The following is an 18,157-nucleotide window of genomic DNA, read 5'->3' as shown; positions in this document are numbered from 1 at the left end:
ATGATAGGTTTAAAGTTGGATTCTGCAATTCCAGGTACTCAAGTAGTATGGAAATGGATTAAAAGTTGTATTGTTAACCATTTCCACTACTTCCTGAGTGTTTCATATGGGTTAACACTACCACTTTAGCTAGTCTACCTATTAAACTATGCTAGATCAAAGTTTGCTAAAGTCAATGTTTCAAGAAGATGGCTACAAAAAACTCCTTACCTTCGGAGTGCCAGCAAAATTCAAGAGATGATCTACCAATGTCTGTTCCCACATCAATGCGCTGTAATTAGCGGATTCAGTCGATCTTGGTGACCCAAGGGCACCACCATCCATGGTGGGTGTGGATCCCATTTCTGTCTCACGGCTAGCCTGGGTATTTGGTCAAAAAGTATAGCGAGTATAGCTAAGTATGATAGCTTGTTTGTTAAGTTTTCTGAGCAATGGCCTTAATAATAACTTTTATGTTTACAGTTAACACTTTACTTTAGATATTTTAGGTTATGTATTCATAGTACTTACTCCAGGTATGTTAGCTTATGTTTTCATAGCTGGTTTTTTTTTTTTTTTTTAAAAGGGAAAGTGGTGGAGGGACAAGAGGAAGGACACCCTTATCTTGTAATTGATGTAGTACCATACCACCATTTTATGAAACCTCTAACTAATATATATGTCACTCATTTATGGCTATAGCTACAAATTTTCAATTTATTATAACCTTCCACCCCACCCCCTCCCCATCCCGTGTCCAGGATTAAAGCAAAATAATCTGCTATGGTATAGCAAAAATTGTAAACAACAAGTGTAATACCAACCTCTCTCCAGGCACTGGCTACAAAGTGATGCAATTCGTACGGGTAGAGAACCTGCAAGCCTTCACAGTTGTTGTAGAGCTGTCGACAAAGGGACAGGTAAGCTCCAATGACCACTCTCGGAGGACATACCTGAAGGTCACTTTCTGACGGACTATCCAAGCACTGCCTGCAAAACTCAGCGATCATGTGGACCGGTGCTGATCTGATGACAAAATTCAAACCAAATTGAACAACGTTGACGAAGCCTTGAACTACGGTGCAGGGCATATTAACGTAAACATTTCAAAGTAGGATGGCTATGTATGTGTTTCGGTGTTACCAAAAGGTCTGATGAGATGGAGGGTGATGGTGCTACAACCATTGTGCCCAGAGTCAATTGGGGGTAGGGGGGAGCGAGGGTATATGAAGGCTCCAAAAGGCTTGACCTAGCTCTTGTCATTCCTGGTTACCAACAGCAAATTTTATTTTTCAATTTATGTAAGGATTTTATACATGGACAACACTTGGTCAATCCACTGGAGGCAAAATTTAATAACACCTCATGTGATTAAATGACTAACATGTATGCAAAATGATGATATAATACAATGTGGTTTTAACTTGTTATGGCTCAGGTAATGATAGTCATATAACTTACTGCAAATAAAGATAACCAATAAACTTGATGCAATGGTAATACAAGTTCATGCAAAATGACCATTATCATAAAACTTGATTGATATCAATTACTTGTTACTGCTAAATTATTAATAGTCATACCTGTTCATACACAGTAAATATTACCATGTAACTTGATATAACCTACTTATTATTTTTCAAGAGCTGGTAGTCATACATATTCATATGAAACAATGAATATCATATCTTATATATAATATTACTGACTTGTTGCTGCACTGGTACTGACAAGTCTGGACTGAGTGGTGATTATGATAGAACTTGATATTTACTTACTTGTTATCACTCAAGTACTGGCCATTCTCCCCGTACAGTAAAAGTCTCTTTCCAGATTCCCAACTCGCAATACCAGATAATATATCAGCAGCATGAAGCATGGTACAATTGCTTGAAACCTAAATGATTTTCAACATGACATGAAAAAAATTAATTAATAAATTAATTAATTAAGAGTAAGTGTATGTACAGTATGTGAAATCATGTGTATTATCAATGTTACAACACATATGAATTTTTCTAAATTTATTATTCGCATCTTTTGTGCTTTTTTTTTTTCTGTTTCTATTTTCTATATAAAGATATTAATTATTCTAAGTAAGTCACTCTTTCATCAAAAGACATATCTCTATCTGCCTGAAACTGTTGAAACATACCTTGCCATGAAGTAACCATTTCTTGACAGGTTTCAAGAGCTCTAAAACTAAGGAGTCTTTTAGGAGACATTCAGTACAAGCTGACTCCACCATGCAAAGAGTTTTGATAGTTGCTGTCACCACATCTGCAGGACAACTTGAGGAGAAGAGCAAATCTACTGGGAAATAAGTGAGACTGTGATAAAAAAGACGTTCAAATACATACTTTGTAGTTACACACCCAGAATATTAATTCAGTCGTTGCAAGAGACACCAACAATTTTCAGACAATGCAAACTTAAAGTTCTTACTTTTTTTGTATCACTGTAAAAACATAATAATGTGAATTATGATGTGGGATCCAATTATTATCACAGTTAGATATAAATTAAAAGGGTTTACCCGAAGACAAATTCATCTGCATCAATAAAAGAATGGATATTCCTTTGCATAAATCAATCACAAACAAAAACATTTCCAGTGCATATTTGGGAGCAAAGATGGAGTGCACTGATAAATATGTAAATCTGAAAATGAATACTATGAATATTCATAACCAGTGCAGATATCCTCCAAGCTATTTGGAATAAATTCCTAGTGCTACTACCACTCTATACTGTATTCTTATATCATGCTTCAAAGCACTCAAACTGACAGTATAAACAATTCCTACCATTTATCTGATAGAGACAGGATACTCATACTGCATATACTGTCAGTACGAGTTTTTTTGAAGCCTGTCATGAAGTTTATAGGGAAAAAATTCTAACTGGGTCATATACTCATAAGTATGCACCCAGTTGGATCTGAATGCTCATAAATATGCATGATGATGAATAGTATTAGAATAATCATGAAATTAATCTTTTTATTTAACATCCTTACTATCTGCTTTAAAGGCATTGAAGACTCGCCCCAAACTGCGTGCCACGCTCTGAAAAAGTTAACTTTCCGTTGTTGCAAATGATGTTTTCTTCTTGTCGCTACAAAATGCAGACAGTCATGAAACGTGATAACGTGTTATCTTTCATCTAGACCTGAGATGTCCATCGCTGCTCTGTACACTGTGTTGTGGGTATTGACCATAGCTGCATGTATTGACTGTACACTAGTGTCTAATGACCGACGGTAGCAAGCTGTGTGTGTATTTTCTGGGATCGATGGTGGTGTCTAACACTTCTGTTACACCTTATTCGAAACTAGGTCAGATAACCGGCATGAGACGTTCTTTGTGCGCCAGTCTTCACCCTTTAAGTCATGGAATTAAAGCATCCTACCTTTTTGTACTACACACTTACCAGTACTAGAGGAATGTGGTGGCTCCAAATGATCTGTTATCAACTGAACCAAGGACAACATGAAGTTGCTAGCAGAGACTGCAGAAAAATACAGAAAAACAAGGATTATGATCTCCAGTAATGGCATATAACCAAGAGTCAGAAGCTTAGCTGTTAACATTTATGGATGTGACACTCTCATGAATAAGTTTACAAGAAAGTTTACAAGTAAGGGAAAGGGAAGATTCCAATGAAAGTTTGACAGAGTGAGTTGTGCTGAAAATTTCAAGGTATAGAAAGGTATTCATACATGTATTTAAGGAAAGAAAGATGGATGGATGGATAAATGAATGATTTGATGGATGAATGAATGAATGAATGAGTAGATGGATGAATGAATTGATGGATGAATGAATGAATGAGTAGATGGATGAATGAATGATTTGATGGATGATTGATGAATGGATGAAAGAAGGAATTAATGGGTGAATGGATGAATGAATCGATGGATGATCGATGAATGAATGAATGGGTGGATGGAAGGATGGATGAATGAATTGATGGATGATTGATGAATGGATGAAAGAATGAATGGATGAATGAACGATGAATGAATGGATGATTGATGCATGAATGAAAGAATGAATGGATGGGTGGATAATGAATTGATGGATGATTGATGAATGAATGAAAGAATGGGTGGATGGATGGATGAATTCATGGATGATTGATGAATGGATGAAAGAATGAATGAATGGATGTACGAAACAACAACAATGAATGAATGAACAAACGAATTAATGAATATTATTCACATATTAAAACCCTACCAGTATGATCATCTGCCAATCGAAGAGGAAACAATGCTCTTCCATTCTTGTAACAAAGAAGTCTTCCCAACATGCTGAGGCAGTGGTAAAAGTAAAGAAACTGAACTTCTCTCTCAGTGTATTTACATCTCCTGGTTCCCGATTCTGAATAGATATTCATGATTATTTTTTTATTATTGTTATTTGATTGAACAATAAATATTTATTCATGTATGATGGTAAAAAATTTGTCTCTGATCTAAAGACGGTATAAATTATAAAGACAAACTTGGTATTATTATTCTACATAAAATATCAGACATTAACAGAAAACTTCCACATTAGTTTGTAAAACTTGATTGCATCATGTACGTGCAGATGAATCAAAACATATTCATCTTCACTTGTCAACCCCCCAAAAATGATAAATCAAAGATATTTAGTAAAACAAAATATCAGCTATGAGAAAGTAGGACTGGTGATATAACAATAAAATTTCTAGTATGCCAAGGACTCATGAGAACAACAATCTTTAATAAATAGTGAGAAACTATTTGAGAGGTCAGTATTTCTTGTAAAATATAAAACAAAGTTAGTAAAAATAGCTTTCATTTGTTTTTACCAAGTTGTTGTCTTTCCAATCTTCTGCTCAGGACTGAGACAGCATCCTCTTCCATCCTGGAGGATATGAAGGCTAAACAATGCTCAACTGCATCCTCCACCTTAACAGAGAAAAAAATTATTTTATCAAAATCATATTCAAAAGTACTCTTTGGCAGTCAATTTTTCTGTAGGATATCAAATAAATTGTTCATTAAAAAAATGAGCTCTTTGATCAACATAAAGGATGTGATGGGGACTTAAAAAAAAAAACTTCAATTGATGGAAGCAAAAATCACGGAAAAAAATGATTCTGCTCAATTTCTACAGTCTCTGAAACTGTAAATATCATGGTAATCATTAATTATTAATAAATAATAAATGGTAATAACTATTAAGAAGTAATTATTCTTAGAACCCAAAGTGAGTTGTGATCATTTTCGTCCATCCATGTGATTTTTGTTGTCGTTACATAGTTAACTTGAATTATGAAGATTCTTCCAAGTTTTTGATGCCTATCTTCTATGCCCTCTTTTTGACACCACTGTTTGGGAGTCAACAAGAAAATGAGCTAAATTGTTGCCGGTTTCTCTATCATTAATTACTTAGAGAACAATGAGCATCTGCCTATCAACATGTTACATTTATAGTCTGTGGTTCATACTTTGACAAAGATAGTTTTTATCTTACCATGAAGTATTTTCTCACAAACCAGGATTCAAGGGTTTGCTTACAATTTCCACTGACATTGTAAATTTCCTTCACAATTTATAAGATCTAATGCAATGAACAACTCTAGTAGTTTTTAATTTTCCTCTTTTCTTCGTGTGAAAATAATAAGCAAATAATTCCATCTTCTGTCCTTTTCCTTTAGTTTTTGAGGTTTAAATAAATTTAGGAAATAGCATTATACTGTACTGTCTGTAGTGTACTTTCAATCTTGCTTCATCATTTTCTACAAGATTACAGTAAAAACAAATTGTTGACAATAAAAGGCATTCCTGTTTGATAGTGTACTCATTTTGTACGAAGGTGACTCAAGTCAAACCCTGGTTTTCAACCCTCAGACTACCATACAATCACAGTACATGTACCTCAGCCTAGCCTAACTTAAATATCCAAATCTTTTGTAAACAATGACGTTTATCAACATCTGTCAGAAATGATCGCAGATGTTTCAGATGAGACAATATACACAGGTGGATGAACTGTGAAGAGCAATGTGGATATAACTGTAGCAGAAATAAGTAGAAAAGTTTAAATTTGTTGATTGAATAAAATAGAACTTTACCAGAGATAGGTTTCTGCTAGCCAGTTGAATGACAGCTGTGCGGCTATAGTCACCATGCTGAAGACAGAAAAAAATGATGCAAAACTGATAATTGATTAGCAATGAAACACTTACAAGATGACAATATTCAAGACTGATTATGTTGATATTCTTCTTTTGTTTTTTCATTTAATTTTTTAAAACTTTTTTCTTGTACAGCAAATTTCCAGAAATGATTTGTACCGTCATAGCCCTTAAAAAGGGAAAAATAAAGACTAATATAAGAAGAGTACACAACACAGCTATCACTGTCTTGTTGCTATGTGCAGCCATTACTAAGGCAATACATGCAACTAAGAAACCTTGAGAGAACCATAAGGCACACTTTATGATTTAATATTACTATGTGACATAAAAATAATTTTGTTTGAAAATGTGGCAGTTTAATTTGAGTGCTGATAACACAACATCAATGTTCCTAAATGAAAGAACCTTTTAAAGGCACAGATTCTAAATTGATAGAACACTTTTGTTTACAGCCACAACATTTCAACAATTGGTTTCAAAATGCATTATGGGTAATTTGGCAGTAAACTTAGACTCGGTCTGGTTTATATTACTTACCATCCATGTTTTGAACCAAAGAGCCTTAGGATCTATGACAGCTAAATAATGTGATGGTGTCAATGGTTTCTGCATTCCTGATGAAACGTTTGGGCTTGTGACTAAGAGGTCAAAGGTCACCTCTGTGACCTCATCCAGAAATCTACAGAAACAGAGGGGCATTACCATAATTACCACGACCATGGTTAACACTGACATTATGTCTTCAAGGTTATGGAAAGTTAGTTATGCAGTGACTAGACAAGACATTCTGTTCATATCATCAGAGGATAAAAAAATTCAAATTATTCAAATGAACACTATCATTTTATCCATTTTAAACTCAGGTATTGTAGGATATTTGTAATGTCCCTTTACAACAAAGCCAACTAGGATGAACCTTCAATTTGAAGACATATTGCTAAATTTATAATGAATGTCTACTTGGTAATTGGACATCTGTTGCCTTGCTTTTAATCTACTGACTGACTGACCTAGAATCAGTAGACGTAAAGGAAATTTACTGACTCGTTGAAAGCCAGGTCAGGCCCCAGGGACATGATTTCATCCAAACCCCTTTGTGATGTCTTCACATTTCCTTGAGTATATTATGAAAATGAAAATACATTATTCTTTACCCTATATTTCCTCACGCCCACTAACTGATCCTGGGTAACAGGGCTGAATGCCCCTGACACCCCCCCCCTCCATCCCTCTCAGACTTCGCAATATAACACAATCCTAACAGAAGATATACATCTGAAAGTAGTCACCTCTCTGGGAATCGAATCCAGTATGATTCAGCTTCGATCTGGAACTCATTCATTAATCGGAACTGCAAAAGAATGAAAGATATGAGATTGGTACCCTTACCCAACACGAATAACTATTAAGTATTCGCTAAGTATTCGCTAAGTATTCGAATAGCTATATAGTTGGTATTTCAAAAATTTAAGCATTCAGACTTTAGAATAACTAATCGAATACTTAAAATAACTATTCCAATAGGTATTCGAATACTTCTTTCCTTCGAATGCTTAGAGAATGCTAAATATAGCTATTCCAATAAGTATTCGAACACCTATTTCATTGAATGCCTATTCGAATACTTATTTCCTTTGTAAGATGGCAAGCTCTTACATAAAGTTTTGTTTTGTACCATAGTTTTACTTGTTTATTAGGTGCATTGTGCAGCGCTCACTGAACAGAGGGGCTATACATTTGTACAGTATATTTGTATGTTGTCATAGGCGTACGGGACCATTTCAGTTTGGGGGGGCAGAACTTTTTGTGCCCGAAAGATCCTGTGACACTATCTAAGCGGAGCGCCACCATCGGTTGGCGCGTAGCGTACAAGAAAATTTTTGGCAAACAATGCCTCTCAGATTGCCGGAAACGGCACTTCTGAGGCCTTGCAAGTTGCATCTAAACATTCTTTATTTTATAATCTCACGTTTTAGAAATTTACACTTCCCCAAAAATTTGGTAAATTAGAAGAAGAAAAAATGGTAACATCACTTTGAAGGGGAAAAATGGGACAGTATATTTTTTAAGCTCCTAATTAGTTACCTTATTTATTATTTAAACACAGTACTCAGCTATCTCAAGAAAAACATATACATTGTTCAACGACACGTAGGCGAGATAATGTCGCTGTGTCGGGTGAGACTGCAGTTTGTCTCACAAAAAAGTATAAAATATAACAAAGAATATGATAAACCTGTACTTCTAGGCTTGTAGGCACCCCCCTCCCCACCATCCATGAAAAAGAAAATGTTTCTTATATACACTCATGTTGGGGATGTCCAGGTCAAGGGCGGCGGAAGCACTTTTAATCTGGGGGGGCACCGACATCAAAGGGCACTTTGCAGAAATTCGATTGGACTGATGCAGCCTTATAATTAGTACCCTTTATAACTCTTATATTGTATTATCTTTTTTGTGTATACACATCACTCCATCAACGCCCCCCCCCCAAAGGAAAATATGCAAACTAGCACTGCAATATCCAATGCGCAAATTGGGAAACAAGGAACAAGTTTTCTTTTGAGACAAAATGAGGTGAAATCATGCTAGTTGCTAATGTAGGAATCTTCCGAATTAGAGTTTTTTTTCTTGTTAATATCTTAACAAATTTTTTCCATTCGAAATAGCTTTGAGTTTGACCCACATAAATTCATTAACAGTCACAGGCTTAGCCAGGATTTGCAAAGTTGTATGCATGACTATCTGAGCGGAGCGCCACCATCGGTTGGCGCGGAGCATACTAGAAAATTGTTGGTTTTACAAACCCCTCAGATGGCCGGAAACGGCCCTCCCCGAGTGTTCATTCTGGTTCCCTGGCCTCTTGCTAACTTGAGGCACTTCAATTTTATGCAGAAAAAAGGCACATTTTTAACCTGAGGAAAAGAGGGGGGCACGTGCCCCCTGTGCCCCCTGTGCCCCGGTTCCGCCGCCCTTGGTCCAGGTATGCAATTGACTAGTTAGAAAAAAAATGATCGTGCAAAAAGCGTGGTAGCCCAGATGAACTGCGCTTACGGTGGTGTTACACGGAAATATTCGGGCATCATGATGCTAAATAAAGAAAATCATGGAATTGTCGGGCAAAAATTTGAGAAAGATTCGGGCAAGCTACTGCATATTTATATATATATATATTTCCAGAGGACAAGAAATTCGGGCAAAAGTCCTGAAAAATTCGGGCAGCCTAAGAGGAGAAAAAAAAATGTATATATATATTTTTTTTCTCCTCTTAGGCTGCCCGAATTTTTCAGGACTTTTGCCCGAATTTCTTGTCCTCTGGAAATTTGGGGGGCAGTCTGCCCCCCCTGCCCCCCCGCCTCGTACGCCTATGTATGTTGTCTTGTGAATTAAAACCTCTACAGTTCTACCTCTTCTAGGTTGCTAGGCAACTATCTTGTTCTTCCTGGAAATTAGCTCTCACAGGAAATGGGGTCTGTGTGTTTATATTTTAGTAACAAATGGAGTTTTGTGAGGGGTATAAGGAGTTAGGCAGTTGGCTATAAGTATCTGAGCAGGCAGTTGCAAAAGAAGAGAAAGATAGTTTTAATGGCTGGATAGTTTGTTTTAAACCTTAATTTACATAGTTCAAGTTACTGTAGTCCTTATCATTTTATGGAAGTTGTGATATTCAACTAACAGTCTGGGACACTATTTTATTATAAAGAATATTATTTTACAATAAAGTATATTCCGGGACACCATTTCTTATAAAGGAAATTATTTTACTACAGAGGATATTGACATTATTTGACTGAAGGATACCCTGCGACACCATTGCTTATAAATTCAAGGATAATACTTTGTTGGGATCAGACATTCATTATACCATTTATTGTGTTCAACTATTTCTGATGTTGTGGAATATCTGATGTCGTGCAAGATATGATGTCTTAGAATACTTGATGTCACCAGCAGGCCAACTCACCAGAACAGACTTTTAAATTAAGTGTATTTACTTTAACATTTGGGTGTGACCTCACGACTGTAAGTTATTTTATTTAATTCTTTGACTGGGCCCAGATCAGCTGAATATTGTTTGTTATTCATAATTATAATTTCTTTTGATCCAATCCGGTTGAGATTTCCAGTTTTGATGTATCTGCTCTGTGTTTGGTCTTCCCACCAAACCCAGAGTTCTCTGATCAAGAACAAACATTTATTTTCAGTGGCTAACATTCTTACACTTTGAACAGCGCGCGCAAAAATATTTGGAATATACCGCAGAGGATTTAAAAGCTAAACCGTTTCCAAAATCTCATCGATCATATTCATAAGACCTACTGTTTTAGTATTCTGTGCTTAATACTCCATTTCAAATAGATATTTATTCCTTGTGAATGTTATTCAACTTTTAATACAGTAGCAGATTTAATCAAGAAGCTAGGACAACAAGCTGGCCAAATTCCTAACTCTCCTAAACTTGGAACTAATTAGCATACAAGTATTCAATAAGTATTCAAGTAAGTATTCAGAAACCTGTTAAGCCTTCATAACATAACTAATTAGCATACAAGTATTCGAATACTAGCGAATAAGTATTCGAATAACTATAAGTATTCGTCAGAGCCGAATTATTTAAATGAGCGAATACTTATATGTAAATGAGCTAAGTATTCGAATAGCTATTCCAAAAGCTACTCGAATACCTATTCGAATAGCTATTCGAAGAGCTATTCGAATACCTAACAGGTATTCGAATACTTAACTCATTTACATAATTCGGCTCTGACGAAGGCTTATAGTTATTCGTATTAGTATTCGAATACTTATTTTGTACTGTGTGTTATATGGTAGAATTTCTGAATACTAAGGAAATCTTTGAATACTTATCGAATACTTATCGAATATATTCGTGTTAGGTAAGGGTATTTACCATTGTCCTATTACTATGTTTGTAATCTTCAAAAAGGAAGAAACTCAAATGGAAATTGAGAGGTAAATCCTTAAAACGTTATCAAAGATAGCAACAAAAGGAATTCATAACAATATTGTAATAAACAAGAAACCCTACAAATCAGTGATATTTGATTTAATAAATTGGAAATGAGATGGAATAAAAAATATTTTATGTACCCTTTCAGCAGGAAATATGACTGACTATTGATTGTGTACTAATGTATAAATACAACTTTTCCCTTTCACAAGGCCTTAACATATCATGCTATTAGTAAAACACACAACATCTTACAAACCTTCTTCAGCAAAACCTCAGTTTCGAGATCGGAAACGTCAACTCCGTCTTTTATGAGAGCAACTTTTCTCTTACTCGAAGAAAAACAAGATGACAAATGTTGAACTGTAGAAAGTAGAAGAGATATATTTCTAGTAGACATTAGCAAGTAAAGCAAAATCACAAACTTGAGGGAGTGTTGCCTTGCTGTTACAAGTGATGGCTTGGAGGTGGGTGGTGGAGGGAACTTTGTCAAGACATGACTATACAGATGAAACAGGTCTTAATTATCAGTGCGAATGGGTTTCTTGTCAAATAAAGCCAAAGCTGGGAGAGGAGAGGAATGCATTAGAGATGTAGGGTAAAGTTGGGGTGGGTCAGCTTACTCACCATTTGTACAAACATTTGTACACAACTATTACCATTCCCTCGGTACTTAAAATTACTCCTTTTGCCATTGAAGAGTTACCAAAAGACCTTATTTTATATCCACAGAATGCCTGAGAGTAAGTAGTTTATTCAATTGAAACTTATTAAGACTTATAATGAGCTAGCTTCAAAGCTACATCTAACAATTAAGAAAACTTAGGTCACTAGATGCAGGAGGACAAAGTAAATTAGATGCTTTCTAGCACAATACAACAGGTGGTGGGACCAGTCCTCCCTTCTGCATCAACAAGATACCAATGTTCCAGACAAGAAATACTATAAATAGTAATTGCTGTAACTAGTTTGGTTTTGTTCGTCAAAGCGGGACGTTAGCTCACCCAGACTCATGTAGACCTCCCGCATAACACTGTGTGAATTTGACGAGAACATCCTAGCATGAAAACGAAGACTCTTGTCCTGAAAGGGAAAGGTAAACATAAATTTAAATATTCCATCTTCTGACATTCTCAACTTTTGCAAACAAGGATAAATGTACCAAAATATTTTGTACTTGTTCTCTCTCACTGACACCTTATTATAAATTTATTTGGTTGATTATCCTGCCATGCAAAATTTTACTGTTGATGGATTTAATATCAATTACTATAATTCTCTCCCTTAAATGACAAAAAAAATTAAATAACCTCGACTGACAAAGCAGAGGGAAAATTATGCGACAAGTACGACACAACAAGATTACTATTGAAAGAGCAAGTGAATTTTTAAGCAACAGTACTGATATTTGATTCATTCTTCTTATACATTCAAGTGGAAAATTATAATGATCTGAAAGGAACAGAACGGTTTTCATTAGTTAGTGGGCCTGGCATTTGAATCATCATCAGGATCATAACATCAAGCCCTCTTTTACATTAGATCCCCAGTTTGTTCATAGTTGTGTGTTTTCCTCTCAAAAATGAAAACAGAACAGAATTACTTTACTAATTTGTTATAACATCCTACTTACCGAGAGAATTTCATCTCCATCACTAAGAGCTGCCAGTAAGCTGGCCCTCAAAGTGTCCCATTGTTCACAGGCCACGACATCAGAAGGAGGGATTTGTAACAATGTCTGAATGGCTTCCCTTCGCACCTGAATTTTGTAGAGAAGGAAACGAAAGAGTCACTTGGGAAATACCAAATGCATTGTACACTGAAGGAGAAAGTTTCTTATGAACCCCACATAATCTATGCTTGTTCTCATATGCTGGTGTATTATACAGAGAGGTCTGGGAGAGACCCTGTGAAGGCTGTAATGGTGTGCTTGCTCTCAGTACTTACCATGTTCCCGATTCATGAAACCAACTACATCTTTACTTTGCCCTGTGACGTTTTAATATTAATTTTTATATTCATGTTATATAATCTTTGTCCCTCTACTGTTTATCTCCTACGTCTTCTCTTCCCCTGTTGGTTTCTTTCTTTCTTCTCTCATCCCTTGTCTACTAATCCCCCTTACATCTATCTCTTTGTGTTCACCATGCTTATTAATCTGTCTGTAATCTGTGCACGTTTTTGTACCTTCTGTTACTGTTACTTGTCATTTAGCCTCTGAAGAAGATCCTGCTAGGATCAAAACGTCAGGCCAACTTACTTTTACACCTTCTCTTACACAGGCTCTCTAGTTGATAAGCAGTTTACTAACAGTTTTATTATTATTTTGGTTTTCATATTAAATTATTCTTGTTCTATCATTTGTATCTTCCCATTAACACCATTTATATCTTCTCGCCAGGCGTCCAGCTAGATATGCAGTCCAAACTGAGTCATCGTTTGTTGCTATTATCAAGATGGGCTTACATAAATCTACAAATGTGAATCATCAGAGAAACTGTAATTGTTTAATTTCTTACATCTAATGGCTTTCCTGGCTCCAGGTTTTCGGCGATGGCCACAAAATGTTCCTGGTTCATAAACAGGAAGGCACTCTGGAAAAAAATATAGATAAATTTTAAATCATTTGAAGAAGCTAAGAAGTGACATCATGTCTACGTACTGTTAGGTAAATAATTAACTGACTACACAATGAGTATCATGGGATCAATTAGAGGTCTTGTAAATATCTTTCTACCTGATTGAACGAAGAATCCAGGGATGAGCTGTCATCGCTCATGGAGAAGCTATGCATGACTCGTTGCTCGTAGTTGGTTGCGATAGACTGGTAATTTGTGGAATGCTGGCGGCTGTCATCATCATAGGCTCTCACCAATCTCTCAACAGCATCCTTCGTCTGTATTTTTAAAGTCTGTAGCATCTCAATACACCTGTGGTAGACGGATGTAGACACAACATGTAAATGACCTGATAATAAACACTATAAAATGCTCTGCTTACTACCATGTAAGCCAATACACATTTTATAACATTAGCACAGATGAATTATAAAGGGTAAAAACTAGTCACTGTATTTTATAGCCCACATTCTGTGATGGCCGGGTTGTGACATTGCATGATTCTGACCGCGCCTTATAATGTTCAAACATATAAATTGGTTAAATTGGTTATCCTGCTATCTATATGTGTTTCACCCATTGAAATGCTCCAATTAAGTGATGTATTAATGACTTAATTCATTGCAGAACATTCTGTGTCCCACAAAGTTAAATAATGTATTAGGTTTTTTATTTGTAAACCTTAAAATGTTTTTCCTAAATTGTATTGTTGATATCTAAATGTGAATCAAAATTTCATTTAACTAATGTATCCAATGCCAATACACCAAAAAACAGAGTAACAAAAAAGAAGAACTTATGCCAGAGACAGTCTAACCAAACATTATTACTAGCAAAATTACTACAGAAGAATTATAAGCACAGTGACAATAGTAACAGTAATACAGCAGTAGCAGACAGCACAATAGTAACAGTAATACAGCAGTAGCAGACAGCACAATAGTTACAGTAATACAGCAGTAGCAGACAGCACAATAGTTACAGTAATACAGCAGTAGCATACAGCACAATAGTTACAGTAATACAGCAGTAGCAGACAGCACAATAGTAACAGTAATACAGCAGTAGCAGACAGCACAATAGTAACAGTAATACAGCAGTAGCAGACAGCACAATAGTAACAGTAATACAGCAGTAGCAGACAGCACAAACGTAACAGTAATACAGCAGTAGCAGACAGCACAAACGTAACAGTAATACAGCAGTAGCAGACAGCACAATAGTAACAGTAATACAGCAGCAGCAGACAGCACAATAGTAACAGTAATACAGCAGCAGCAGACAGCACAATAGTAACAGTAATACAGCAGCAGCAGACAGCACAATAGTAACAGTAATACAGCAGCAGCAGACAGCACAATAGTAACAGTAATACAGCAGCAGCAGACAGCACAATAGTAACAGTAATACAGCAGCAGCAGACAGCACAATAGTAACAGTAATACAGCAGCAGCAGACAGCACAATAGTAACAGTAATACAGCAGCAGCAGACAGCACAATAGTAACAGTAATACAGCAGCAGCAGACAGCACAATAGTAACAGTAATACAGCAGCAGCAGACAGCACAATAGTAACAGTAATACAGCAGCAGCAGACAGCACAATAGTAACAGTAATACAGCAGTAGCAGACAGCACAAACGTAACAGTAATACAGCAGTAGCAGACAGCACAAACGTAACAGTAATACAGCAGTAGCAGACAGCACAAACGTAACAGTAATACAGCAGTAGCAGACAGCACAAACGTAACAGTAATACAGCAGTAGCAGACAGCACAAACGTAACAGTAATACAGCAGTAGCAGACAGCACAAACGTAACAGTAATACAGCAGTAGCAGACAGCACAAACGTAACAGTAATACAGCAGTAGCAGACAGCACAAACGTAACAGTAATACAGCAGTAGCAGACAGCACAAACGTAACAGTAATACAGCAGTAGCAGACAGCACAAACGTAACAGTAATACAGCAGTAGCAGACAGCACAAACGTAACAGTAATACAGCAGTAGCAGACAGCACAAACGTAACAGTAATACAGCAGTAGCAGACAGCACAAACGTAACAGTAATACAGCAGTAGCAGACAGCACAAACGTAACAGTAATACAGCAGTAGCAGACAGCACAAACGTAACAGTAATACAGCAGTAGCAGACAGCACAATAGTAACAGTAATACAGCAGTAGCAGACAGCACAAACGTAACAGTAATACAGCAGTAGCAGACAGCACAAACGTAACAGTAATACAGCAGTAGCAGACAGCACAAACGTAACAGTAATACAGCAGTAGCAGACAGCACAATAGTAACAGTAATACAGCAGTAGCAGACAGCACAATAGTAACAGTAATACAGCAGTAGCAGACAGCACAATAGTAACAGTAATACAACAGTAGCAGACAGCACAATAGTAACAGTAATACAGCAGTGGCAGACAGCATGTATGTTCCTACTTACGCTGGATCACTAATAACATGGTTTGTTATCATCTGAATCAAGGCATCCTCGGATCCTTTGCTGTGTTCATTGAAGTCCCTGTTTTCTAGTTTCTCCTCAATTAAAGGACCTAGCACTTCCTCAATCTTGTTCTTCACATATTTCACAAATTCATATCTGCATAGAGAGCAAAATTTAACTGTGTTATAACTCATGATCATTTAATCAATAGCAAACATTGACAACTGACTGTAGGTAAGTAACGCTGGTTCAGTATTGTCATTTGTATTTAGAACGTATCTGTTAAAGCTTCTCTTAAAGAGGATCTGTGGCCCTGCGGTCGTTGAAGCTCATATATAGTTTGAGTGTCAACCTGCAATAAACTTTTATGTCTAGATGTAAATGGTGCATTCAGAGGTAAACTTAGACTAAAAATGAGGTCTAAACATAACTTGTGCTAATAAATACTTAGGTATTTTGCACAAGGTTGAAAAGAGTGGTGTGTTTTGTGCTAGGTCTGGATTCTGATCGCCCCCCCCCTTCCCCCTCCCTCACTTGTGCAAGACACTGAGAATTACCTTTGATTCATCTCATCTCTTTAATACATGTATCTCTTTTTTGAAAAAGATTGTCACATATCCATTTTCAAACTAGGAATATATGAGCTGGCTGATTCAAGCTTATTGTGACACAGGTTTGTATGAAAAACGTCATTAATAAGGGAATGATAACACTTTATCTTTGTCTGATTCATGTAATCGAAAGCTGAACAGGATTTTCCAGTTGGGAGATGCTTCAGGGTTACCTGTGAAAATTTTCATCTGTTTCTTCAAGATGAAATAAAACATCTTCTGCTGCAGCTAATGTACCAGCAGCTTGTAATGAAGGAGAAACACTGGTGATTAATTGCCTGATACTGGGAAGTAGATCCTCTTCTGGACCAACGGCATGAGCCATTCTGGAAAGAAAGGAAAGTACAATGTCAACTAAACACAAAGAAATGATATCAGAGTGTTGGTGATAAAGAGTAGGTATGTCAGGAATGGTCAGGAGTGGTCACGTGTTTAATGGTTAGCATGCTACAAAACTCAATAATAACAAGTCAGAACTTTAAGGCCTCATGCATACAAATTTTAGGAGCACTCATGCTAATGGCAGCTCATGGGCCTGGCAGCCTTAGCCTAAGAATTTATGCCTAGCCTACAATTAGTAACTATACAGAGGACTAAAATTCTGACAGAAAGAAATCATTAGTAGGCTTAGTGTCATCCATCAGGCACTAATAAGTATAGGTCCAACTGTAGTGTTTGGTCTTTGAAGGCCTAAAACAACAATTCAGTATTCCAGAATTCGGAAGACCAAACTTGGGGACAAACTAAAACGAATGACAGCGAATGACCGAATGACAATTGACTTTGAACAGGGTTAATTATCATTTGCGAATGACAGCGAATGACAGCGAATGACAACGAATGACAACGAAGGACAGTGTTGAGTGGAGATAGAATGATTGCTTACCAGTCAAAACGTCCCTTTACCAAAACGTCCCCCTACCAAAACGTCCCCGCTTTTGGTCAAAACGTCCCCGTTGGTCAAAACGTCCCCGTAAGTCAAAACGTCCCCGTCTATCAGATTCATTCACAGTTGTGAATATATATTAATTTTAAGTTATAATTTTGCTAAGTTATCGGCATGCAAGTTGAATTACAGGCGCTAAATAAATCATGGAGTATATCGTAGAAAAAAAGTATATGCTATATGTTTATCAGTGAATTAACGAATTAAGGAAAACAAAAAAATATTATACAAGAGGAATGAAAAAAGATTTTGGATGCGTATACTATACAATATAAATATATCTCTATAATATTTTAAATTGAGTGAAATCACTTATCGTTTATTTTTACGAAGTAAAATTTACGGTACGTGCCCCTGTTGATATTTGACATTTTGAAGTATGGAATATATCATTC

The 18,157-nt window shown here is 36.3% G+C and overlaps 1 protein-coding gene across 4 annotated transcripts in view; it reads right to left on the bottom strand.

The window, feature by feature from the left end:
* Positions 1-18,157, bottom strand: part of LOC139965576 (protein broad-minded-like) — a 76,365-nt gene that overhangs the window by 23,026 nt on the left and 35,182 nt on the right. For all 4 annotated transcript variants that reach the window (XM_071968092.1, XM_071968091.1, XM_071968088.1 and 1 more), the window contains exons 2-18: positions 16,990-17,142; positions 16,206-16,361; positions 13,866-14,058; positions 13,648-13,722; positions 12,762-12,887; positions 12,133-12,211; positions 11,388-11,491; positions 7,446-7,507; positions 6,694-6,835; positions 6,091-6,147; positions 4,822-4,921; positions 4,221-4,364; positions 3,412-3,489; positions 2,135-2,289; positions 1,758-1,876; positions 804-1,005; positions 211-360 (exon numbers count right to left, since the gene is read on the bottom strand). In XM_071968092.1, the coding sequence (XP_071824193.1) occupies positions 211-360; positions 804-1,005; positions 1,758-1,876; positions 2,135-2,289; positions 3,412-3,489; positions 4,221-4,364; positions 4,822-4,921; positions 6,091-6,147; positions 6,694-6,835; positions 7,446-7,507; positions 11,388-11,491; positions 12,133-12,211; positions 12,762-12,887; positions 13,648-13,722; positions 13,866-14,058; positions 16,206-16,361; positions 16,990-17,141 (2,094 nt within the window). In that variant the 5' untranslated portion in view covers position 17,142. The remainder of the gene's footprint in view (positions 1-210; positions 361-803; positions 1,006-1,757; positions 1,877-2,134; positions 2,290-3,411; positions 3,490-4,220; positions 4,365-4,821; positions 4,922-6,090; positions 6,148-6,693; positions 6,836-7,445; positions 7,508-11,387; positions 11,492-12,132; positions 12,212-12,761; positions 12,888-13,647; positions 13,723-13,865; positions 14,059-16,205; positions 16,362-16,989; positions 17,143-18,157) is intronic.

The sequence above is a fragment of the Apostichopus japonicus genome, chromosome 3 (genome assembly GCF_037975245.1).
Source record: "Apostichopus japonicus isolate 1M-3 chromosome 3, ASM3797524v1, whole genome shotgun sequence".
Classification (NCBI taxonomy): Eukaryota; Metazoa; Echinodermata; class Holothuroidea; order Aspidochirotida; family Stichopodidae; genus Apostichopus; species Apostichopus japonicus.
The sequence above is the reverse complement of the archived record's forward strand: the minus strand, read 5'-3'. Positions and strand labels throughout refer to the sequence as shown.